Source organism: Amblyomma maculatum, chromosome 3 (genome assembly GCF_055883805.1).
Source record: "Amblyomma maculatum isolate TAMU_Amacu chromosome 3, ASM5588380v1, whole genome shotgun sequence".
Lineage (NCBI taxonomy): Eukaryota > Metazoa > Arthropoda > Arachnida > Ixodida > Ixodidae > Amblyomma > Amblyomma maculatum.
This window is the reverse complement of record NC_139346.1, coordinates 203876681-203901737: the sequence shown is the minus strand read 5'-3', so window position 1 is coordinate 203901737 and position 25057 is coordinate 203876681. Positions and strand designations below refer to the sequence as shown.

At 42.5% G+C, this 25057-nt stretch overlaps 2 protein-coding genes across 2 annotated transcripts in view; both read left to right on the top strand.

The window, feature by feature from the left end:
• The window catches only part of LOC146197473 (lisH domain-containing protein ARMC9-like), a 45449-nt gene extending 24834 nt beyond the window's left edge, over positions 1-20615 (top strand). The window contains exons 9-25 of the mRNA XM_084599306.1: positions 929-1003; positions 1800-1945; positions 3340-3421; positions 4595-4696; positions 5147-5237; positions 6054-6180; positions 7838-7983; positions 8608-8684; positions 8759-8833; positions 10985-11078; positions 12139-12197; positions 12937-13047; positions 15885-15928; positions 17063-17178; positions 18194-18320; positions 19996-20186; positions 20442-20615. Coding sequence (XP_084455432.1) covers positions 929-1003; positions 1800-1945; positions 3340-3421; positions 4595-4696; positions 5147-5237; positions 6054-6180; positions 7838-7983; positions 8608-8684; positions 8759-8833; positions 10985-11078; positions 12139-12197; positions 12937-13047; positions 15885-15928; positions 17063-17178; positions 18194-18320; positions 19996-20186; positions 20442-20446 — 1668 coding nt within the window. The 3' untranslated portion in view covers positions 20447-20615. The remainder of the gene's footprint in view (positions 1-928; positions 1004-1799; positions 1946-3339; positions 3422-4594; positions 4697-5146; positions 5238-6053; positions 6181-7837; positions 7984-8607; positions 8685-8758; positions 8834-10984; positions 11079-12138; positions 12198-12936; positions 13048-15884; positions 15929-17062; positions 17179-18193; positions 18321-19995; positions 20187-20441) is intronic.
• A 461-nt stretch (positions 20616-21076) lies between these two features.
• Positions 21077-25057, top strand: part of spen (spen family transcriptional repressor split ends) — a 118831-nt gene continuing 114850 nt past the window's right edge. The window contains exon 1 of the mRNA XM_084599302.1: positions 21077-22399. Within this exon, the coding sequence (XP_084455428.1) occupies positions 22317-22399 (83 nt within the window). The 5' untranslated portion in view covers positions 21077-22316. The remainder of the gene's footprint in view (positions 22400-25057) is intronic.

The window sequence follows — 25057 nt, the reverse complement described above, 5'->3', positions numbered from 1 at the left end:
CTGTTTAGCTAAATCAGAGGGAGTTTGTTTTTTCTATGCAATACTGAAAACAGTCTTTTGCCCATTCCCAGTACACACCACTTCCTCTTTGTCTGGTTTGTGAATTACCCATTGTGGTGTCGTAGGGGCTGCGAATTTTATTACGTAAGCAATACTACACCAGGTTTCAGCCCGTCGCGTAAACCCGGCCGGTAGCCACGTTTGACCTTTAGAGCGACCGTAGATGGGGCCTCTCTTCAAGCTGTGGGGTAAACCTGGTCGGTAGCCACGCTGCGCCGCAGATGGCGCGTCGTTTTCATAGCAACAAGGGCGGCCGCAGATAGGCCCCCTCTTCAAGCCGTCCGGTAAACCCGGTCGGCAGCCACGTCGTGCCGCAGCTACAGCTGCGACGCTGCTGAGTGGAGGCGCTGGCGTCGCTGAGGGGGAGGCGCTGCGCTCTCGCCAGATGTTTCAGAATGTGGAGAGGAGGTGGGAACTGAGTATAAAAAATGCGTGTTCGCTCGCTTTGCCCGACCATTTGACATGCTGTCTGATAAACTGAAAGAGAAGCTACATCGGCTTACCGCAGCCAGGAAGCAACAACGGGCTCAAGAGATGGATGAAGAACGCCAATGGATTAACAGATTTAATGCAGTATTGCTTACGCAGCCTACCGGGTTTAACTAAAGCTAAAGCCCCAGCAAATTTCTTAGTGCTAGGCATGAGTTTTATAGGTTTTTCTCCTGCATTGGCCACTGCATTTCTTTGGACACGAAATTAAACAATGTCCATGTTCTAAAAATTTTGATGCATAAGTGTTGATCAAGCCTTCCGATATTTGACTACTATATATATCCTTCCACTACTAAGGTGTATATAGCTTGTTGCTGGTACATAAAACCCTCCCAATCTGACTCATTATTTTTATCTTTGTTGATTTTCACCTCAGGAGGACTACAAGATGCTCGTCACTGTGACAACTGAGCTGATCACTGCCCTTGAAGCAACCATTAGGGGAGACCTGGTAATGTGTTTATCTCAAATGCTACCTGATTGAAATCGCCTTCTTCTACCTGAAGAAGCTTTGACGTTTACATTCAGTTTTTTTGTGCTCACGACAACTGTTGATATTTTTCTAGCTATAACAGCTGCTGTTCGTGCTCAAATTTTGCTGAGAGGTTGCAGGTGATGGCGAGGTTAACCTGTGCATTGTCATATGCGTCATGCTTGATGTGATTGTGTCCGTTTTGCATGACCTCTTCATTACTAGCGGTTTTTTGTGAGGTACAGGGTGGTCCACTTCTAGTTATAACATTGTCGCTGCTTTCAAAACAACATTGCGTCCGACGCAGACAATATTGATGCAAATCGATGCACGCACACAGGGACCCTGACATGCTACTTCACATGGCATGTCACTTAGCTTTATTGCTTGGCCGGGCCGGAAGCGATGACGCTTTGAAAGCTGTGAGCGTATTACAGCTAGAAGTGGACGAGGCTGCACCTGAACATGCAGAGATATTTTCTACATACCAAATCCAGCTAAAGCATTTCATTGACATACATTTCTCAGCAAGCATCTTGTTTGAGACGTCTTTAAAATGTTTATGAATGAACTTGTTGAAAAAGTCATTAAAATGCTTCTGAATAACATTCTTGTCGGAGATGTTTCTGAAATATTTCTGTCTAGCATAAAATTGGAAGATGTTTGAAACTGTACCAAGGCATTTTTAGGGCATTTTGTGTTTCATGCGTGTGAACTTATTTTGGGAGAACTTCTCTACACTTGCATTAATATTGTCTGCTGATGGCCACCGCAGGTGAACTTGGAGAAAGTGCTGTTCTCGTGTGGCCAGCGTTTTCCTGACCTGGTGAAGTTGCAGGCACCCCAGAATTTGTGTGGATCAGCCTGCGATGGCAACCAACTGTTTGTCCTCAGAAGTGGACTCTGCACAAAACACACTAGGTTAGCATGAGAAGATTGCTGGAGGGAAAAAATTGATAGACACAAGCTGCTTGATTGAAAAAAACAATATCAACGTACTTAGCATATTGCCGTCGAAAAATTTCGTATCATTTGGAGATATACTCGTGGCGCCTGCATATAATATGAGTTTTATGTACAAGCACTGGTGAAGCAGAAGGGCAAATGTGATGATTTTTTGTTTGCTTTCTTTGAATTGAAACCTTGGTAAGAGATCTGGTGTACTGTATGATGAGCACTTCTGAAAAGACCATGACTCTTGACATAATGTTAGCATAAATTAATAATCCCTTTGGTTTATTTTTGCTGTTGAGTTCAAAACATGTAACTAATGGTAAGAATTAATGTACATATCGTGAAATTTGATTGTTTGACAGAATTTAACCTCTAGTGAAAAATTGCCAAGGTTTAATGGTTTTATTTATTTTAATTTATTTACGTACCTCACAGGTTGTAGAAATATTGAACGTTGTGTAAGGGGGGCAGATTACCAAATTACAGTATATTGGAGTAAAAAAGTGGTACTTAATTTAAATATACAGAAGTGAACAGTAATATTCAATTTGAAATGCAAACAATTGTCGAAGCATGCATGAAAAACATTGATAACATGCAAAGGACTATACCATTATACAATAGTTAGCAGGATTGGGCGAAATCAACTTGCACACAATGAACACAATATACATGAGTTACATTGCAAGAAGGTGCTCGATTCTTTTTTGAGTCTTAGTGTGTCAGGTAGGTTAGCAATGCATTCTAGATGACTATTCAAACAGTTTATAGTGCATGACAAAGTAGAAGAGCTAGTATATGCATGTGTTCGGCCAAATAGGCGTTGAAAAGTTGGATTATTATTTAGGCGGTGGGAGCTGCGAGTTGGTCGTGTAAGTGGCACAGTTAATGCATGTTGACAGTGGATTACTTTGTGCAGTAAGAAACATGATATCCCTACGTGACTGTAAGCTCATGCAGCACAGATCAAACTGACAGTCTCCTTCTACGCATGGAAATCACTCACTTGTCATAGCCAGTTCAAAAGACACAGACTCAGCTTAGCTTTGCTCAAAGTGTTCACTTTGATAATGATGTCTGTTTGAAAGAAAAATCTGAGTTTAGTTTGTGTGCGAGAATGTTGTGTCTTCAGCAACCATGGTAGTTGTAAGCCATGGCAGTAGATGCGATTTGTTTGGTTCATGTAATTTCTGTCATACTATAACAGAGTCAGCACAGTAGGAAATTGGAAGAATTGTTATCACCACTAATGTGCGAGCTCTTGAGAATTATGTTCAGTAGGAAAGTGTCTTTGCCACATATGCTGTAGTTGGCCTGGTGCTATGATCCTACAGAAATTTACTCAAACTGAATTTTTACAGGCTAGACTTTTCTAAGATTAAGCAAGACCTCTCGGGAGCTGATTCCAGCTCACGAGCTCTTCTACTACAAGCACTTCGATGGGTATGTGCAGTTTTCTTTTAAGAGGTGTATGTTCCGGTGTTACATGGCAACCTTGAGTGTAGAAACTGAAATGGATGCTACTCCATACTAAAAATGTCTAGTCACTGTTTGGCAGATGAGATTTGTATTAGTAAAGGTACATAAAATTTTCGGATGTGCAGTTGCATTCACTACTGATGGCTTGCAACATCAGATTATATAAAGACGGTGCATGCACTGATTGAAAAATTCTTCAGTAAACATTTTCTGCATTGTTTCTCACAAAAACGTGGAATTTACCACTTCAGAAAAACATACAAGCTCTCTATTGAACTGAAAAAAAAATTGGACACTTGAAATCCAGTGTCTGGTCACTTTAAAGGCAGAGCTGAAGTGTCTGTCAAATTTTTGTCTGCTTTCTAAAGTTGTACAAGGATGTAGATTGTTCTTTCATGCTGGTTGAGGCACAGTGCATATTGAATAAATTCAGAATTTGTTGTTTAAACAGCTGTATCTTTTGTCTATCTTGGGTATGTTATTTGAAAAAGGCAAAAAATTATTCTTGCAGTTAGTTTTCATTGGAGTGTTTGTATACAAAACATTTTGAGGGACACTTGAGCTTTGCCTTTAGGGGTATATGATGTGATAGCATAGGCAACCACCCAACATATAAAGCCCCGCTTTAAACAAGCTGTATGAACGTGCTTGCGAGGCCTAGGAGCAGTATCTCTTACTTGGCATTCAAGAGCCCTGGAAGGTTGGTTCTTACTCTCAAATGAGCAACCAGAGTAGGCAGCTCCTCCCAACTTTGTGGCAGCATGTGGAATTGTTACATCATACAGCAGGGCTCTCAGCAGCCAGCTGCCATGCACCTGCCAATGCCATGCTCATAATTTTTCAATCACAACGCTGATGTCGACAATACCAACACCGGATTTTCTGGGTAAGGAGACCTTTAAGAGAATACTCTGTATTTGGGTATTGGGTCTAACTTAACTTTTAAGAGGTTATTATAGAGGCCATCTTGCTTGTTATTTTTGATGTTCTGGTTTTGGGGCATGCTCTTTTCAAAGCCTGCTATGTGGATTCCTTTCTAATTTGATTGTATACATCTGCAACGGTTTTACATATTAGGCTTTTAATGATGTCTTCCAGGGTACCTAACCGCTATTTTTCTCATTTTTTTTCTTTTAGAAATTGACCAAGGCGACCTCCACAGAAGAAAGGGACTGTGTCTTGCTGGCCTATGTGGACAATGATCTGCTGGGCTTCATTGAGCGAACATCTGAATACTGTGTAAGTGAATCTGCTGCTTTTGTGCGCTACTGATAGATTGGGAAACATAGCACTCTTTTTTTCTTGTTTGTTGAGAGGGAAAGCACATTGAACTTTCATATTTGCAAAGGAGGGTGATAGTGCTCAGTTATTTTATGCAAAAAAAGATGTAAAAGAGTATATCGATATTACAAAAAACTGTGTCACTAATCAGCTTAAGTCAATGGGAACTTTTTTTTATTCCAGTGCGTAGTGTCGTGTATCCAGGCTACTCGTGGGCAACTCCTTTCTGATGGGAGGGTGATATCAGAATCAGCCTGCCAGAACTCATGTTACTGATAAGCCACGCAGGCATGTTTGTATGCCTTGGTTAAAGCGGGGCTTTATACTTGGGCTGGTAGCCTACGCTATCATGCGATACCTTTAAAGGCGCAGCTTAAGTGTCTCCCATAATTTTTTTGTTTTCTCCAGAATCGCATTTTGCATCTGATTAAATCACCAAACATGGAACTGCAGCAAAGCTTTGTGAGGTTCTTGAATGCATTTGCTGCCTTCCGCTCAGGTAAGGCCTTGCAGTCTTTTGGTTAAGTACACCAAATCGTGTTCACGTAAAGCGCATGTTTTTTGCACTTAGCGTTAATAGCAACCTCATGAATTCACACATGAAAAACATACGGTGTAATGGGCCTTTCCCTGGATCTTATAGGAAAGCAAAAGAAAGTAATAGGAGCTTCGGCATAAGGGGCTTAGCAACTGAAATGGAAAAAACAAACAGTTGTTAAGCATATGGGAGCATTCTTTTATGATAACGTTTATTAGGCAAATGAAATTAGTCGACTCATAATTTAAATCACCAATTGTTTTACGGAAGGTAGAAGCATGCCATCAGCGCGAGCTGAATCCACAACTTCTGCACGGTTGCACAATGCTCTACCACTTCCTTATGCTGGTAAACATAGTTGTGGTGCCTGTAATCTTATACTGAGAGTGTTAAATCACCAGTCACCACAGTTGTGCTGAACAATGATGGTGGACATGGCATGTACACATCAGGAAATATCTTGTATACTAAAGTTCCATATGGATTGTGTTCAACAAATATTACATGTTTAGTGATGCTGTATGCAGCATATGTTGGTCAATACAGATCATACAGATTCACGTGAGAGATGGAATTCTTTTGACTTTTCTATTAATACATTCACACTAACAAACTCTTCACTGGGTGCATCTTTGCCACAAATTTAATTTTGTTGCTAGAACCAAGAAAAATGAAAAGTGTCAACATTTTGAGCAAGTCTGGCAGCAGTACATGGCAGCAATCATTTTCAATTTTTTTCCCCCTCACTGTCTTTTTTAATATTTTCTACGTGCACAGGTCGAAATTACTTGGCCAAGCATCTCCAGCTTGTTGCAGTGCTGACAGACACACTCGTGTCTAATTGTGTCACCAACTCAAGAACACTAGACATGATTCTTGGTGTGCTGCAGAAACTGAGTCTAAGGTAACACCACTTTGCTATCATGCCATCAAAGCTTCTTCGTGTCTGCGCTGAAAAGTGCCTTCTTACACATTATGCTGATGACCATGACTCCAACAAGAGACACATGGACAGATTGGGGGAAGGGCAGCTCTTTAAGGCTCTAGCACCTCCTTCCTTTTTCTCCCCTAAACAAAATTGATATTGTGGTGCTTCAGTAACTAGCAGCAATTTAACATGTGTTTTGTAATGTGTAACAAATGATATGCACATCGAATTGCAGAATGGTTGTAATTTTTTTATTTGTTGTGGCCGCCTTTCCTCTTCTGAATAAATTTTCTTGTGCTATCGCCCAGTAGTGAATTTAACTTTATGTAGCTAAATGTGCATATAAAAAAATAGTGGCTCTTCAGTTTATATTGTTTTGGGCCCATTTTACCTACTATTATGAATACTTTAACATAGTTTCGTTCGCATATAACACAATGAATGAAAATGTCTTGCTGAGGGCTCCTTTGTGGAATTCCTTTTCGTTGCCGTGGTCTTTTTGTTAGCATACATTTTCAAATGTGCGTCTGGTCTTGAATGTAAAACAGGGGGATAATTCAATAGCAGGATATTGGTGGCAGACAAGAACAGGGGTCTGGGGCCTAGCTCCATTAAATTTATAAGCTAATTGCTGTTGTTATTTCTGGCCATATATATTTTGACACCTTTTGCCACACTGAGTCATCACTAGCCTGAACCTTTCTGATGTGACGTTGAATGTAGTGAGGCCCTAAAATTAGTGATAGCATAGGAAAACTCACAATGCAGATTAAAGTTGCACGTACTCATGCAGAGCATTTAAAGCAAAGGTTTATGAAGGTTAGATTAAACACACAGGAAGTGATATAGCTGTTTTGAGAGTTATGATATGCCTTTTCTCGTTATGAAAACTATGATCAAATATTTAACATACATGGGAAGCTACATGTGAAAATAATTTAATTGTGATGATAATTTTCTGCCATATGTCCCATTTAAGCGGTGGTTGGTTGGTTGGTCTACAAGGGTTGCCCAGGTCAAACAGGCATGCTTCGTCTTTTGCAACAGGTAAATACAATGCAAGAAGTGACTGTTATTCTTCATTAATGCTGCAGCTACACTGATGTACTTACTCCGCATTTTGAAAGGTTCCAGAGCTGCACCTCATCGTCACAGTTGAAACGACGCCCATGAGGAACCTTTCAGTGGCCTAAACAGATGGAAATCTTTAGGTCAAAGGCTGAACTGCCAAGGGAATTTGCAATCCCCCCAGCCCAGTTCCTGTAATGTGTGCATGTTGTACGATGTGCAGCATGGCATGCGTTGTCCTGCATAAACAGGACGTGTGCTCCAGCACCCTGTTCTGCACGTGCCTTCAATTGACACAGACTTTGGGCCAGCATGCGGCGAGAATGGAGGCTTGTCCGATGAGTAAATGATTTAGAAAAGGCAGCAGGATCCCCTTTATTGCTTATGAGGAGAAAATGTCCCGATTTGACTTGAACGCCCTTATATAATGCGGTTAACAAGGAAAGCCTCTGACACCTTTCTCACAATGTGTTTTTTATTGCAGTGTAGTTCAGTTTTAGAGAGTGCCTTAATTGTGGGTAAAAAAAGAAGACATCTTTCCAGTTTATACCTTTTCATACCACAGGCGTCAGCAGAAAGAGATCATGATCAGCCACGGCATCCTAGAATGGATAATACGAACCTTGCAAGAGGGTGAAGAGACTGGGTTCTCGGAGTATGGCCTGGAGTATGTAACTGCTCTCTTCATGAATCTCTGCCTACAGAAAACAGGTAGGAATGTCTGAGATAATTATTGTTAATTTTTTGTTTTTGTTTCAAAACAAATCATGCACAGTCAGAAATTATTAATTTTTGTGCTGACAGTGTTCTTGGAATTATGCCTTCAGAACATGAATGCTTGACACTGTTGGCGGCAGCTACAGATGATGATTGGATTATTGGGTTTAACGTCTTAAAGTAACTCAGGCTATGAGAGACACTGTAGTGGAGAGCTCTGGAAATTTCGACTATCTGGGGTTTTTTAGCATGCACTGACATAGCACACCACATGGATGCCTTGCTTTTCTTGTCCATCGAAGCAGCTACAGATATGATTCTGAATGCATGCACATTTACTCTAGCTTGTAACCTTGTTGTAGCTGTTCCTGTCCGTCTCACTTATGAAATGCCCTGTCACTTTGTACCAGTTACATATTGACGTATCAGAATGGACAGAACGAGTTGTGACTTTCCTAGGAAATTTTGTGTCTGCGATTCTGCTATCCCCAAGTATTCGTTTAGAGTGAACAGCTATTAATGTCATATGTAAACAGGATATGGAGGCTATGTTATTTCTTTAGCTGCAGCTCTTGAACACTTGTTTGTTGTTAAGTCATGCCCGTCTTGTCTTTGCAGCTAAGCAACACTGCAGCAGGATGAGTGGCTCCATACTTGACGTGATGAAGAGGCTACTTGAACACAAGAATGCAGAGGTATATTGCCTTGCTATACAGCATGTATGCTAGTGTGAAGAAAGGACTAAGATTTAATTCTTGGTGTCTTTCAGATTGTTCCTTACCTGAATGGTGCCTTGTACAGCCTTGTGTGTGACCAGGAGTTTAGGAGTATTGCTGTTGACATGGTGTGTATGCACATGTGTCCTCATTGAAAGGCCGCTAAGTTGGAGTATCAATTTATCAGTACCCTACCTTACAGGGAAACATGTTTTTTATACTTCATGGCTGCATAGTGTGAAGCTCAGCGTCTGTTTTGTCTTTTTGTTTCACATGTTCTACATCTTCTTTGATCCTTTCAGATGCCTTTTATCTTTTTTGGTTTCCATCAGAAAGAAATGTCTTTTCGTATAAATAAAAAAGACAATTCGTTAGTTTTCTAGCCCAAAATATTAGCAGTTAACTTTTTGCAGGGATGTGCAAGATTCTATATAAGGTGTCATAATGTGTGGAAATAGCAACATTGAAAAGCCACAATTTATCAAGTAAACAGTTGAATGATCATGAAAGTCATTTCTATTGGGTTTTGCCTGAAATTGTGAGAATAAATTTATGTTATTGGTGGCAAAATATGTCTGCACAACGGACGATGTGCTACCTCATTCAGTTTCATGGAGCATTATTTACTGCTCTTTCGCTGTGTGGCATAATTAAGAAACCAATCTATTTGCAAAAAGAAGGTTGAGAAATTTCTCTGAAAGAAAGAAATCACACTGCTGGGTGCAGTGATTTCTTTGGGGTGTAACCACTACCTGACATGACCCTTTTTGGGCAGAGAAACATTGGGTGTCATGGACTCAGTTGAGAGGTAGCTGACGGCAGTCCTTTCTCAGTGGCAGGTGTGGAAGCACACGGCACTTGCACTGTGAAGTGGTACACCGAACTTTTTTCATAAATAATATAAATAGCATTATTAATGTGCGAGCATTAGAGGGGACATGCCATGAAGATTGTAACCACAATGTGAAGCCCTAGCAACACAACACTACCCTAGGCCACGCAGGCAGAGAATGAGAGGGGTATATATGTATACAAAATCACTGCCTTTAACTTCCTTTCCTTTCCATTCTTCTGTTTCTCTCTTCTCTTTCACTGGCATGCCTTTGACAGGTGGTGCAGCAGGTGACATGGCCGAATAGGCCGATGGGTTGTGCGACGTCACGTGACCATGTGATATGGCATGAGCTGCCGACTGCCAACTCATGCAGATACTTTGAGGTGGGAGGGTGAGATGGAAATTGAATGTACTAGGAGCCTTGGATCCTAGTACAGACATGCTACTCCTAGGACATGTAGTCATGCTCTCATGTCTTGGTTAAGAGGGTCTTTATGTCTATGTCAGTTGGTCTTTCACGTAGTGTGAGAGTGGAATCTAATGACATAGCACTGTGCATAGTCTTCCGAGGAATGGATTCAGAACTGGACGAAGATACAGCAATGGAAACATGGCTCGTATCGGATGGCAGCATCTTAGTTCTGACTGTGTGTCAGACTGACATATAAAGGAAATGGTTTGTCACCATTACAAGCTGAAGTGTTGGGTACATAGACCACCAGAAGAACTATCCAAATCATTTCAAGAAAAGAAGAAAAGAAAGAAAGATCTGAAAATCCAAAATTTCTCTTGTCTGTGTAAATAAGAAACTAATTAAGTAGACTGCAAGAATGTTTTCTCGCATATTTCCGCTGAGTTTGCCAAACGTGAGCGTCGTAGATTTTGCATTCTTATCAGTTGTTGGTCGGTGCCTTGCCGCAGTTGTACAGTGTTAAGACGCCCGACTACTGTGCCGGAGTTCCCGGGTTCGATCCTGACCACCGGTCCGTGTGCTTGGCGATGCCAGTGCACGATAAAGATCCCCAGGTGGTCGAAATTACTCTGTAGCCCTCCACTACGGCCCCTCTTTCTCTCTTTCCACTTTCACTCCCTTCTTCCTTCCTTTGTCTATGGTGCGGGTCAGGTGCCCATAGAAACAAGTGTGACAGATACTGCGCCTTTCCCTTCCTGTGAGCCATTTATTATTATTATTATTATTAGCATTTGTTGGTGGGATGTAACAGACTTGCTCACTCCTAAACAAATCCTGCATGCTGGGCTCTAATGTTGCAGCGAAAATACTTAATGGGGAACTCGTGTTGAACATCTCCCAAGTCCCGATTTTTTTATTATTATGGGGTTTATATACTCCACATTTTTTTCATCTTGAAATGTACTAGTGTACATGTAATTTTCCTTTATTTCTAGGCTTTCATGACTAACATTGAATACACTTTTATGCTAGGGTCTGCAGGAAAACTTGCAAAAGGCGAAAATGCATTCCCCTCCTGACGTGCAACATCAGATAGATCAAGTGTGTGAGAGACTTCTGTCCTCAGGTATACATGCAAATCTCTGCCAAAATAACCTGCAAGTTATTTTCTTTTATCGATTCTCTCCCTTATTTAGTTACTTTTCAATGATGTTTAATGTACATTGTCTTAATGACTGTGGTTCGTTTCTTCTTTTTTCTTTTTCATTTTCCTGATCACTGTTTGCCTACAATCTGTAAAGACTGCTTCATGGTTCTAGACTTTAGTGACTTTTTAATTCTAATGAACAGATCATTTGCTTGTATGCTTAAATGTAGTAATAGTAGCATCAATGATATGATTTAATAAAAAATTAAGGTAACATGCTAACAGTTACACTTCTGTGAGAACCACTGTTATTGATACAGAATCTGTAATTAAATTGTCACTTGAATATCGCAGCTGTACCAGTTACTGGTAATTCCTACTTGACAGGCAAAAGTTTCTGTAATAGGGCTTACTTCTTAGAGGATAGTAAAGACATAACTGAAGATACAGTACGAGAAAAGTAAAAAAGCCATTACAATACTTGCAACAGCCTATGTGAATGCCAGCAGAGTGCACATTTGTGGATTGCTCTCTGTTTTGGACATCTATACTGTATTGGCTATACCAACTTTTTCATCTGTATGTCAAGAAAACTGTATGTTATGTGTGAGCCACAGGACAGATTGTATTGCACGTGCTATTGGCTTTGACAGTTATGTTTTATTTTGCTGTGCTTTTTGCTTTCTTTTTTTTTTAAACTGTTTAAGGTTTTTAACCACTGCTGTGTTTGGAATGCATGGATGCTGCATATTCATTCAGCTATCTGATTGCATCTCTTTCCTACTGCTGCTCTTTCATCTCTGCCGTAAAAAAATGTGAATAAAGTGGCTTATATTAATTACACGAATTAATTAAAACATTAATAGTTGTCAAGGATCTATGTTGCTTTCTGCGTCTGCGAAGATCTCTTCTCGTTTGTTGTTGTCAGTTTCCTTGATGAAGCAGCGAATTGAGCTTAAAATGTGCACTGTTTGGATCCTTCTTTCCAGAAGATGCAAATATATTGTTAAATGGTACATTATATGTGTTGCTCTTTTAGACTTGAATGTTGACGACACCGTTGCTGATTCCTTGACTGAGGATGACGACGATGATGAGGTGACTTTTGGGTTTTACTTTGCCACCAATCTGAAAACAGCAGCCACAGTATTTCATGTAATGTCCTATTTGTGGCTAGTATGACTTTGTTAAATTGTGTTATAGTATCAGCCTCAATTCTGATAAAAAAGCCTTTGTAGGTGAGGAGCTGACCCAGTCATTCAGTGAAAAGACCACATTATTGTTAATGCCCAGGGTAGAACAATGAAACTAGTGGTTTAATACCTTTAGAGTTGCTGTTCAGGGAGCAAGTAAGCTAACTGAAACAGCAAGAATGTCAACATGGTCACTTTTTAATGTAAAGCCTGCCATGTATTATCGCTAGTGCTTTGGCACTTGCGTACTCTGGTGGCTTTCTTCTGATCTGCACTTAATTATTAGCAGTAGTGCATGAAAATGTGCTCTAGCCCCGTAAATACCGAGTGCTGTTGTCTTGGTTATAAAGGCAGCTAGACGTCAAATCTCCTGTGAGGGTCTAGATTACACGTGCATGGTTTTTTTGTCACTTACAGAAGCTGGCAGCCTGCGAGAACATCTTCGTGCACTGCCTGTGACCTGGAATATTTTTGTTTTCAGCAAGATACGGTCACTTATTATTTCAGCAATTTCAGTCGCATTTGGTAGCTAATGACACTAGATTGCAATTTCAAGATGTACAAAATTTCTTTCCTTGTAACTTTTTTTTTCTTATTTTACTGACTGTAGGCAATATGCTGCTTGCCTTACACAATATATTCAGGATTCTCAAGAGGAATCCGAGCCAGAGCCAGAGCTTGACATGGATGACATTGTGCAAGCATCACCTCACCAGATGTGTGGAGACCAGCTGTTGAAGATCTTCTATGAGGAGGTGCGTGACTATAGTTCAACATGCTCTTTCGAAATTGCAAATACTTAGGGGTGTGCAAGTAGCACTTTTTCAAAACTGAATTAAACATGCCGAATATCGCAGCAGAATAATGCTACTGAAAACGGAATCGAATAAATATGGAATAGCTAATGAACTGAATCAAATATGAATTGAATATTTATACAAAAACACCCTACTTGTGCAAAGAGTCACACTAAGCAAATCATGCAAAACAACGAAGTGCCAAAAGCCCTGCTGAGCTTGAATGAAAATTCTGCTCTGGTACAGAGTGGCAACAAATGAAATTATTGCTATGTTTTAAAAAGACGTGACACTGATCTCGATTAGGGTAATGCTTTGATCACATGTTAAAACTACAGTAAAATACCATTTGAACGAACGTCACTTAAACGAAGTATTCAGTTGTACGATCTTTATTAAGTTCCTCCGCCGAGGCTCCATAGAACGCTCTGCAAACGCCCTTCATTTTAACGAAATTCAATTGTTGCTCATTTCAGTTCTACGAACATTTTCTATAGCGTCATCCTGTGTCTCCCACGTCATACTGAGTATTTCAACCAGAACAACGTGCACTTTTTCCTGAATATTTGTACGTTGAGAAACATAACTTATTAGCGCGTGACGAAAACTTGCCGTCATTTAGCTCTACGTTTAACTGGCTATCTAGACAACCTTGTATTCAGCGGACTCACCAGCTAGCCTGGCATGCTTAATTGAATCCACAGTCATAACCACCCCTAGCCACAACTTCAGCCCTACAAGAGCCTTTTAGCTCTAAGAAAGGCGTACGTATGCATGCTGGTTAATCGTGATCGGCTGAAGGATGATCTGCTTGGAGGAAATGAATGTCTCTCCTGCCCAGCAGACCGCGGTGCCGGACGAGGTTGGAGCTTGCAAACAGTGACTGAGGCCAACCCTACTGAAAAAATTGTATGAGGCAATAACCTCACATTTTCTCACAGTCTCAATCAATTCACGTAAGAAATCACTTAAAAGTCGCATATAATTGTGTAAGATCTCATAGTTTCTTGTACATTGACATAAATTATGGAAGATATTTTATGATAATGATGTGCACCGTATGAGGGTCAAATTATGGAAGATATTTTATGATAATGATGTGCACCGTATGAGGGTCTATGTGATTCGATGAGGTTGTGTGAGGTTATTGCTCCGTAGAACTTTTCGTTTTTCATTAGGGATTAACACTGCAGTCCTAAGTTCAATAGTGGTGAAAAAGGCTACTGCATTACGAGTAGAATATTTACCGCAAAACGGCTTCTTGGTGCTAATAGAAATATGCTTTCACGCACTTATTTCAGTTCAGTGAACTTTCACTTCAACAAACATTTTCCTAAGGTCCCTTGAATTTCGTTCAAGTGAAGTTTTACTGTATATAAAGATTACCCCTCGTTACACTGATACTGCGACAGCAAAGATTCTAAAACCGCATCTAAGCTGACGAGAGGGGCAGAGGATACATTTGAGTATAGCCATCAAAATCAGGAATCAGAGAAGGTTTGCTCAACCTGTCTGAGCACTGCTTCATCACCAGTCTTGGGTTCCATATGTACTCGTGTATTATGAACGCCCCAATTCCAGTACACTGTGTCGCAGTGTTGAACTGTCCATCCTCGATTAACAGTATGCTGTGTGGCATTAGAATAGGTCCTGCTTTTGAGCCACTCTTGGAAGAAAACTACAGCGTGCCAATTATTCAAAAGTATTGAGAAGCCTGAAAACATGTTCAGTTCGTTTTGAGCATGGTAGAACTTGATGTTGTGCACGTGGCTGATACAAACTTTTTAAATTTTTTGGCCAGAGTGCATTGCACAATGTGCAGAGTATCAGGTGTTCTAGACACTCTCCTGCACCACTGTAGATAACATGAAAGTGCGAACTACGACCGCACCCTCGCTAGATTGCAGCATGCATTGTCTGTAGGTTCCATAAACAGATCTATATGAATGTTTTTTATGCTCCTGCATAAAGGTTTTCTTTGTTCTGAATGATTGAAACTTCGGATTATACGAATTTTTGTGAAACCTGGTGAGATCCCTATTCATTGCAATTTGAAAAAGATATTAGGTTCACCATAGAACAAAATTTAATATTTCCACACCTATATGAGTACTGGTTCATTGAAAGGCTTTGAAACGTTATTGGAAAAACTGGTTTTGCAGGTCTTCTATGAAGTGTAGATTCTTTTGAGCATCTGGGTGCTAGTCCAAACCAAATGCTGTGTACTCTCTGCACTGGTGGCAGCGTCTGTCTGATAGTTTTTGCTGTCAGCTGTGTTTAGCTGACTTTGCCATATTACTGCTGTTTGAAACTGAAGCTGGCAATGCATTGAAACTTTATAAACAGAGATTATAGGCTACCTGTGTGATGACCAGTGATGAGCTTGTGACGGTGAAGTCATGTCATCACTCTGGACATGGAGGAATGCACAGGATATGAGCCATAATGTATGGCTATCACAGATTATAAAAAAAAGTACTTTGATCAATGGAAGCATAACTGCTAGCAGTCATACATGCACCAAGTGCTTGGTTAGTTAATGGCACAAAGATAAAAGAGGAGCAAAGCAATATAGATAGAGGCACAAGTAAGGAAAGGGGACTACTATACTTTGTGTGGGCTTTACATTTGGTCGCATGCCAGTGACTTACAACTCAGTGTTACTGAGTGTGCGGTGATTTCTTTGGGTGGACTTGCTGGAAAACAGTTTATATATGGCATGGTGGAAAGACTAGTTTATGATGTTGTGAATGGTGAATTATAAACCTTTATAATATATGGTAAACTATTTACAGGAGAGACAGGACACTGTTTCAATGGGAGGATTGACCATGTCAAGGTAAATGTGCCATTTGGGTACATATATACGCTATAGAGGTAAGCCCAATTTTATATTTAAGGCATATGTGGACCTGAAGAACTGTGTCCTAGCTGATAGAAATGGCAATAATATATCCCTGCAGTCAGAGAGTGGAAAAGGTAAATTCTTCAACATGCTTAAGACTTTTTCTGTAATATGAGCACTTTTTCTGGGCACTTATGCTGTATTGATATTAGCTTTTTGGTTGTAGAAAATACTTTTCATTGTATTCTCCATTCTGATTTCTTAGGGCAGAGAGAATCCAAAAACTGTACTAATACTTTTTTGTAAAAAATTCGAGGACACTTTGGCGACTTAAATGATGAAAAGCGAATGCCTGAGTGCTGTGTTCTGCTACGCGATTTTACTGGGTGCGCGGCATTAATTAATAATTATGAATTAGTCATTAATTAGTAGTTGATCATCGATTCACATACATCCATACAAGGTAGCAATAATTAGTAATTAATTATGCAACTGTCACCATTTAATAATTAATTAGTAATTGATCAATGATTGCCATATGGCCATATAAGGCACGCATTCGCGCATACTGTGGTGGTGCTCTGTGATTGGTCCAGACCTCCATGACGTCATCCCGTCTCAACCAATCAGAGCCGCCGCAACAGCGTGGCACTTTTGCTGATGACAACGATGAGGCAATAAAGGGTTTCGCCTTAAAATTTAGTCTTGTATGATGGCTGCAGGATTTTTGTAGCTTGAGGCCTGTGCATCGCAAGAAGTGCACGTGCAGTGGCATTTGCAAAAATGCCCACCCTATCACACCATGCAACTGCACTAAGAGTTTGTGCAATGGAGTGTTGGAAAACGCTAGTTAAGGAATTTATGCATTACATCAGATTCTGCATTATTGTTAACATCAGCTAGTTTTGTTCAAACTAACTTAGATAAAAAGAAAGTAAATATAAGGATTCTTATGTGTCCACATATATAAAGGCAGCTAATTGTAGAAAAATCTGCCTGAGCCTTGCTTTAATCCAGGCAGCATTTCATGCTTCTGTTTTTTATATATACTTCTCACTTTCTTGCTCCTTTGGAACCATTGTTTGTTTGTTTGAAGACCTAATTGCCCAAATCCTTGTCATGCTTTAGCAGGCTAGAAGAGTCTTCCCCGGATCATTCCTTGGAAGAAACCACAGTGAATCCTGCAGAAACATCCCAGTCAGAAGAAATTGACTGCTCCCAGACTTCTCATATTCAGACCACTGGTAAGAGCTCAATTCTTAGAGACTAGATTTGTGTGTTGCTTAACTTTTCAAATAAATGAAGAGGGGATTTTGGCAGAACATTATTTGCATGACTGGGCACAATGTAAAGCTAAGGTATGACTCACTTTTAACTTGAAATTCTCCAGAAATTCATAGTTATTTTTTTTAGCTCAGAATTTTTTTTTGTGGCTTTTAGTTCTGTATAACTCATTTTTGGCAAATAAATTTTTCTGAAATGGGATTGTGCTCCTGGCTGTTGTTTGTGTAAGCACACTAATATTTATTGATAAACCCATAATTGGCCAGCTGGGCAAAGGTAAGCCTGCCCTGCCGGGGTGGTGCAGTGGTAAGACGCCCGACTACTGTGCCGGAGCACCCGGGTTCGATCCCGACCTCGGTGACTGCGTTTCGATGGAGGCGAAGAGGCAGAGGCGTCCCATATCAGCGCACGTTAAAGATCCCCAGGTGGTCGAAATTACTCCGTAGACCTCCACTACGGCTCTTCTTTGTTTCTATCCACTTTCACTCCCACCTTCCTCCCTTCCCTTACGGCGCGGTTCAGGTGCCCACAGAAACAAGTGTGACAGATACTGTGTCTTTCCATTCCTGTGAACCAATTAAAAAAAAAAGGGTAAGCCTCAGAATCACCAAAAAGTGGCTCTCTTTGCCGAGGTTAGTTTTTTCATATGTGCAATATATAGCTTTGCCGCGTGGGATACAATCAGTTTTTCTGATTGCATAAATAAATTGTTGGCTATATTCACCTTGGTTCTTTTATTCACACAATATTCAATATCTCGAATATCTTGTGCAACTCATGTACAGTACTTTGTATCATGCATTTTCTTAGCGCCCAGTGAACTGTTTGTGACTGCCCTGTAGTCGGCAAGCCTGATGTTGAGGAACATTTGCTTTTACTATTTAGCATACATCAGTGCAACGCTTTCAGCAATGCATGCGAAGAAAACATTTTGAACTTTTCTCTCTCAGAGTGCTGCTAATATGACATTTTCAGAGTTTATGGCTCCCCCTGTTGACGAACAAGCATCTGAGCTGGTGAAGCAGATAACCGGTGAAGAGAAAACACTTGTGGCGGCTGCTGCCATGACTTCCCCTCCTAGTGATAAAGTGAATGGCCTCAAGTAGGCACTTTTCATGTTTTCTCTTTTTCTGACATTAGACTCCTCATAACTAATCAGGCAATTCTGGTATAGCCCTGTTTTGCTGTTTGTGCATTAAAGCTGTCACACTATACATTCCCACCTGTTTACTTAAATGATAAGATCTCAGTACACAGAGATTAGTTCGGAAGAACTGTTAGTACACCTAATTAGAAAATCAGATCAGTATTGTGGGGAGCTGCCTCATGTAAAAGGCTGCATTATCCGTTTCATACCAACCTTGTTAGTTGGCTCCAGTTAATCAGTATATCTCGCTATAATGTTATGAAGTCGCAGGAGGCTGGGGATACATTTTAATTAAAGGTGTCCAGACACCAAAAGTTAAGTCCCAAGTCACATGATGGATGAAAAAAACTGCAATATAACCGCTGCCTCTTCATTTGTTATTGTTCTTGAGGCAGGCTGGCTTTATCGTAATAGTCACTTATGCTACCTATATTTGCCTTCGAGGTTACAGCCATCACTTAGCTGTTGAATGGAAACAGATGAGAAAATAAATTCAATTATAAATTATTTAGCCGTTGCAGGCAAATAGCATGTGATCTTTACAAAGTATAAACGCACAACGAAAATTAGGTGTTTATGCTGAATGCTTTAGGAAGTTGTAGAGTGTCAACAAGTATTCCTCTTGGAAAGATAGCCTTCTTCTGAATTGGAAGGGGTTTTCCATGCTGTAAATGAAGTATGTGAATATGAGGAGTAGCACAAAACAAAGGCTGCTAAATATAGAATATATGCAACTATGGTAACAGGTGGCAGCTAACTGTCATTGGCCGTAGTCCCACAAGAACTTGTATTCCTGTCTTATCACTTATACTTTGCGTTTTGCTCACTCTGTTTCTTTTAAATTGCTACTTTACCTGTTGCAATAAATTATTTGGTTGCAAGTCAGTGCATGCCTACCTCTCGTTCTGTTAGCACTGCTAAATAATTAGTCCATAATTACAAAAAAAGCTTACGCACTTCGCAGATATAGGTACAAAATACAAATACAACACCAGCACTAAATGGTTACAGTGCCGAGGCCAACAATATGTCATAGCTAAGTATACTTAGCTATAGCCTCGGCACTATAACCATTTAGTTCTGGTTTTTATATATACTTAGCCTAATTTTTGATATGATGGTAGACACACGTGGTGACTCTGGACCCATTTTAGCCTGATACGTGGAGCTGTCAAGACACGTCGATCTGCACATACTCAAGTGTAACTACCAATTGACGGCTGTCTTCTGCAGCAGCTAGCCATGTCACATGACCAGCACACCTGCCAACTCTCATGTGCTTCGATATCTCCTAATTATCACCATTACACTTGTATACATACATGTCTTTTCGGTTTTATAGGGCTGCAGCTAGAAAAACGAGTAATACAACAATTTGTGCATACATGTTGAACAACATTTTGAATGCTGAGTGAGTGCATAACTCTGTACAAAATGTAAACCATGCAGTAGCCATGAATTAGGCTGCATGGTCTATTTTTCGAAGTATCATAAATTGTGGCACAACATGGGCTTCCATATAAGCATGCTGAAGTCTCATGTTGCAGTCTTTTTTGCACACAGATGCAGCACCACTAGAAGACGTTGTGTGCACATAAAACTGTTTGAGAGCCATGGAACATACTTGCAGCATGCAGGAGTACAGCATAGCGTTCAGCTCAAGGCCCAAGATTCCTCGGACTCCTGAGCCAAGCAGTGGCGGAAGTCTGGGCAGGGTAGACTCCACACCAAGCACCTCACAATCATTACGAAGAAGTCCTGCAAGCACCGTGTCAAGAGGAAACACTTCTTCTGTCCATCCACTCTACAGCATAGAACAAGGTGTGCACATGTTGGAGTAAGGAGTTATAGTTATGTTCATCTCCTGCGGTATGTGAGCTATATGTGTGCAGTGTTGCACATAGTTCCGAGTCCTGATATGTTGTAGAGCAGCTAGCTGGGTTGTACAGCAAAGTACTGTGCTTCTGCATTTTAGTGTTTTCCTTATCTTGCCCCACAATCATGATAGCTATCTTCTGTTGTTTTTGCTGATGATGTCTCCATGCAGTAACACCTTTCTATTTTTTCTCATTACAGAGTGACCAGTGCCTTAATTAACTGAACATCCTGCACATGTCATTACATTTCTCCACAAGTTACGTCAAGAAAGAGCGAGATCCTAAATGTTTATTTTAAAATATCTACGCTATGCACCAAGTTTCACCTTTGGTCCTTGTTTATGTATTTTTATGCAAAATAAATTAATTAGTTCATGTATTTTGCGGGAGCCCGCATTGGTTTCTTGTTTGAAGACTAAGGGAACTAAAGGTATGTTTTTTTATACTCCATTCGTACAATTTAACAGCATGAAAATGTAGATCGTTACATGTTCAGTAATGTATACATGACGCAGCGTGTGTGTGCACGCGCGTGCGCGTGTTCGTTACACCGGTTAAACCGGATTGGATATTATTTAATGTGCTCAAGATTACCACTATTTATAAAGTTAAGTAAAAATGCAGTAGTACCAAAAAAGCGAACACCTGCGAAGCAATGAAAAAGCTCTCATAGAAAGCCTTCGCGTAATGCGTTTAGCCGCTAATTTCGGCGCACAAAGAACATCAGTTGGCCACAAAGACGCTTTATTGTAGTTTCACATTCCTTCGGCAGGCGGCGCGGTCTCTCTGATCCCGCCCTCTGTTGCCCAACGTGGCGGTGCGCTGTGCGCAGGCGCATAACCCAATTCTGCCACGGTGATGTTCGAGCAACAGTCTTTGTGTTCCAAGAAGGTTAAAGGAACTTCGGTGTTCTTATTTCCGCGAGCCGTCGATGCGCTGAGTCGCGGTGCCTTTCCAAGACCATCCGACGCTGCTGGACGGATTATACGTGCTTGTAACCATTAAAAAGAGAGATCACAATGGATTATTTGTTCCAGCCTCTTCGGTGTGCCTGCCCTCTTGGATTATGGTTGGCCGGTGGGATTGTTGGCGATCCTCGGCGGCCATCTTTGCATCTCGAAATGCAAACGGATGCCGAAATTGGATTTGCTCGTTTCGGGAGATATTTTGCGTTCCTTATTTTACGCTCGGTCAGCGGCTTCGCATCGGCGCCCAAAAGTGGATTATCGTAGCGAGAGCGGCGAACCCACCACGATCGGAATCATCGAAGAGGCCGCATCGTGGGGGTGGCTTGCGTTTAGTTTGGATTACTCGCCGGCGCTTCCTCACCTCCCTGGGATTTATCGAGTTTTGCCACGGTTAGCTGTGGCCTCGACCATCACCAGGGAGTATTTTCCATTTTTCTGTTGTGTTGCATTCTTCTACCAAACGCGATTTACTGCATGAGGGTGGTGTGGCGTGCCTTTCGTTTTCTGTGCCGACCATTTTCTGTTCTGTTACCTCATTTACTTATGTTTCTCCGTACTTAAGTTGTGCGAAATACGTTTTGCTAAGTTTCACCCACTTCATACGGGCGCAAATGGCGACAGCTAGGCGAGGTAAATACGATTGACGTGGCATGGGTTTGCGTTCATGAAGTTCGACGGACGCGATACCGGTTGGGCCGCGTTTTCGTTACTGCTCTGTTTACAAAAGTATTTTGGGTGCCTTTCGCTTTCGGATGGAAGGCCTGACAAAGCAGACAGCGACCAGAGCTCGCAACGCGCTCGATATGGGGGGCGAAAAGCAATAACAAGGAAAAGCTGCCATTGCAGCCTGGGCGTGGGGGAGGCAGGCGGCCATTTTGACCTCCCTCCCTGCTTCTCCCTCCTCAGTCTCCGCGAGGGGCGGACCTCGGCGCGCTCTCGCCGCTTCTCGCGTGAGCCTGCGAGAGGGGTGACGTCACTCTTCGCGGCGGAGAATGCCTGCGTGTAGTGTGGGCCGCGAAGAAAACACACGGTGTATGATATATGTTTGATGGGGCCGTGTGTACGAGTCCAGCGCAATGATGTCCTGATGTGGCCAGCAATGCAAGATGGTTAGAGAGACTAGACACCTCTGGGTCGGAAATTTACCGGATAATATTCGAGAAGAAAGGATACGGGAGCACTTCAAACGGTACGTACCCGATGGGTTCGAATTTTGGCGGCCGCGCCAGCGAGCGGCGATGGCTCGCCGAGGGAGCTCGGCATGGCCGCAGTGGACTGCCGTGGCCGCTCGGTTGCTGTAGTGTTTTTCTGTGCGCGTTCTGTCGGCGATCGAGGCTCGTGCTGTAAACGTGCCGTCAGCTCGTGCGTGATGCACGGCCTTGTGCCGATCACCGTGACGGGCAGTTTTCCCGGTGCGTGCTGCTCGAGCCACGAGGTGCCTCGCCGTCTGTGTAGCGCGCGTCGGCCTGCGTTGTGTGCTTCGTTCGCAGTCTTGTGCGATCGCGTCCTTTAGGCACGATTTCGTTTCGTATTGCACCTTTAGCTACTCAAAGTCGTTGCTTTAACGCGGATTATGATGCTGGGTTGTTGTTACCACGACCCGGTGTTTTTGTTGTGGTGCGTATTTGTTTGTATTGTTATTGCTGCCTGCTCAAGCGTGCGGCCGGGCTAGTGGTGCACGCTTTGATGAGAACTGTTGTAACATGCTTCGCATCTTTTGCCTGTGTATATCCGGCTTTTGCTGTTGGAACGTTTCCTCCTGCACTCTGAAGAATTTTGTGGACAATGTTCATGCTGCAAAGTGCATTGTTGGCTGGGTGCCTTGAGGTTGGGCACTTCATGTATTGTAATATGCAATAATAGGTTGCGCTCTTTAAACTGCCAGTTATTCCCTTTGTGAATTGCAGCTGTCTCTTATTGGGGCGCCCCCGATTTCTCGTCCGCGCTTTTTGTTTTCCATGCGTTGGTGTGAGCTTGGTTTTGATTGTTTATGTTTCCCTGAGCAGTGTAGCGCCGTATGCCTTTCAAGATTTTCGAAAAGCCTTAGTTTCGTCCCGAGCGGCGTTCTCAGCGTTTTTTTGAAGGGGCGCGAAAAGTTGCGAAGAAGCCGCCGCTCTTGTCCGTGCTTCGGCGGGCGCTCGGAGAGAGGAGGGGGCGAGCGCCCTCGTCGGAAACGTGCGGGTTGCGCGGCGCAGTTTAGTATACAGTCCCCCGACGGGGCTGCCCTTCTGTTCCTCGTCTTTGTGCTTTTCTGCAGCGCTCCCCTCGCTTATTTCGTCCTCGCTCTCCCCCTCCCCGCACCCCTCCTGTGGCCCGTCGTTGCATGGCTGCTCCGAGGAGAAACTCGTGTGCTTGCTTCTCGCGTCTTCCCGCCCTTTTTGCCTCCTGCTTTCCTGGAATCTGGACAGGATTCTCGTGTACTTTCTTGTTTTAACTCCGTTTCCCCAGGCTGGTCTTGTTTGTAGCCTCGCCGCTGAAGGTTTCCGAACGCAGTAAAAGTTAGGAATGGCGTCCCAGACAGACTCCGGGCTATAAGAGATGTCGTAGTGAAGCGCTCGATATGATTTCGACCGCCTTGGGATTCTGAATGTGCACTGACATTACACATCTACCAGCATCTTGCGTTTAGCCTCCATCCAAGTCCGGGCCGCTGCCGGCAGAATCGAGCCAGTGCCGCGGTGCAGTAGACGAGCGCTAAGGCGGGGTCGGTAAGCTGGGAGCGGAAGGGTATGCGTTGTAAAATTTCGCTTACCGACAAGTGCGTATCTCTTGCAGTGAGAGCGAGCAGCGGCATTAATGGGTGAGGTGAAACTCGAGCGACTGCGACGCAGTTGCTGTATTGGCTCAGCCGCGAAGCGTACGCGGCGAGGTGCGTCCGTAGACTAGCGCGGTCGGTGTATCCAAACAGTGGTGGCAGGACTAGAGGACAAAACTTTCGTTAGTCATTCTGTTAGTTATGAGGTACGCTTGAAGCATATTTAGTTGAGGACGAAGGGGGTCATATTTAAATATTACACGCGGCAATCGCGCCTTGAGTTGTGCAGATCCTGGGTGGACCCGCAGTTACCGTCCCGTCGCTCGCTACGCGTTCGCAAGGCATGCTCTGGCTAGAACCAGCGTTCTTGAGAGTCAGGCATTCGTCAGGAAATTCGTGCAGTGGTGCTGGCTGCTCGACTTGTGTCATTCGCTACACTAATTCTCTACAATTGATAGCTGTCTTGACATTGGGGCTGTGAGGTGAGCTCAAGTTGACCCCCCTTCCCCCGTGCGATTCTTGGAGCGCACCGTTGTAGCTATCTTTTTTTTTTTTTAACGTGTTCATTCTGCTTCAAATAGGTAATGTGACCTTGCGGCAGAAATGAGGTGCTATAATGAGATGGGGGTAGGTGGACCGCTGTTTTCATCAAAGTTTAGAGGTAGGTCAGTGCAGGTCCTATTTCTTTTTAGTATTCCAGGGACGCTCGCCGGGATATTGTGTTATACATCATTCAATATGCTTTGAGTTAATATCGCCACGCGAGAATTTCCCCGTTCAAGCCGTGAATAATCGCTAGGCCGCATCGCGATTTATGTGCAGCACGATGGTTTCGGCGCGTGTACAGCGCGTAAAATCTTGGCCACGAGTCGTGCTCGCATGGGTTGGATTAGAGCAGCTTTGAGGCTACGCAGCGAAGTGTTGCTTCTCGACGGGCGTTCGCAACGTTTCATCGCTTCAGCCGAACTGGCGCGAGATCTGCGGTATGAGTCACCTCGCGAGGGCGTCCCTTTAACGGTAACAAGCGCGTGAGTCGCTCTCGAGGTGGATTGCGTATCACTCCGTTCTCCCGTGGCGAGGTCTATCGCCGCG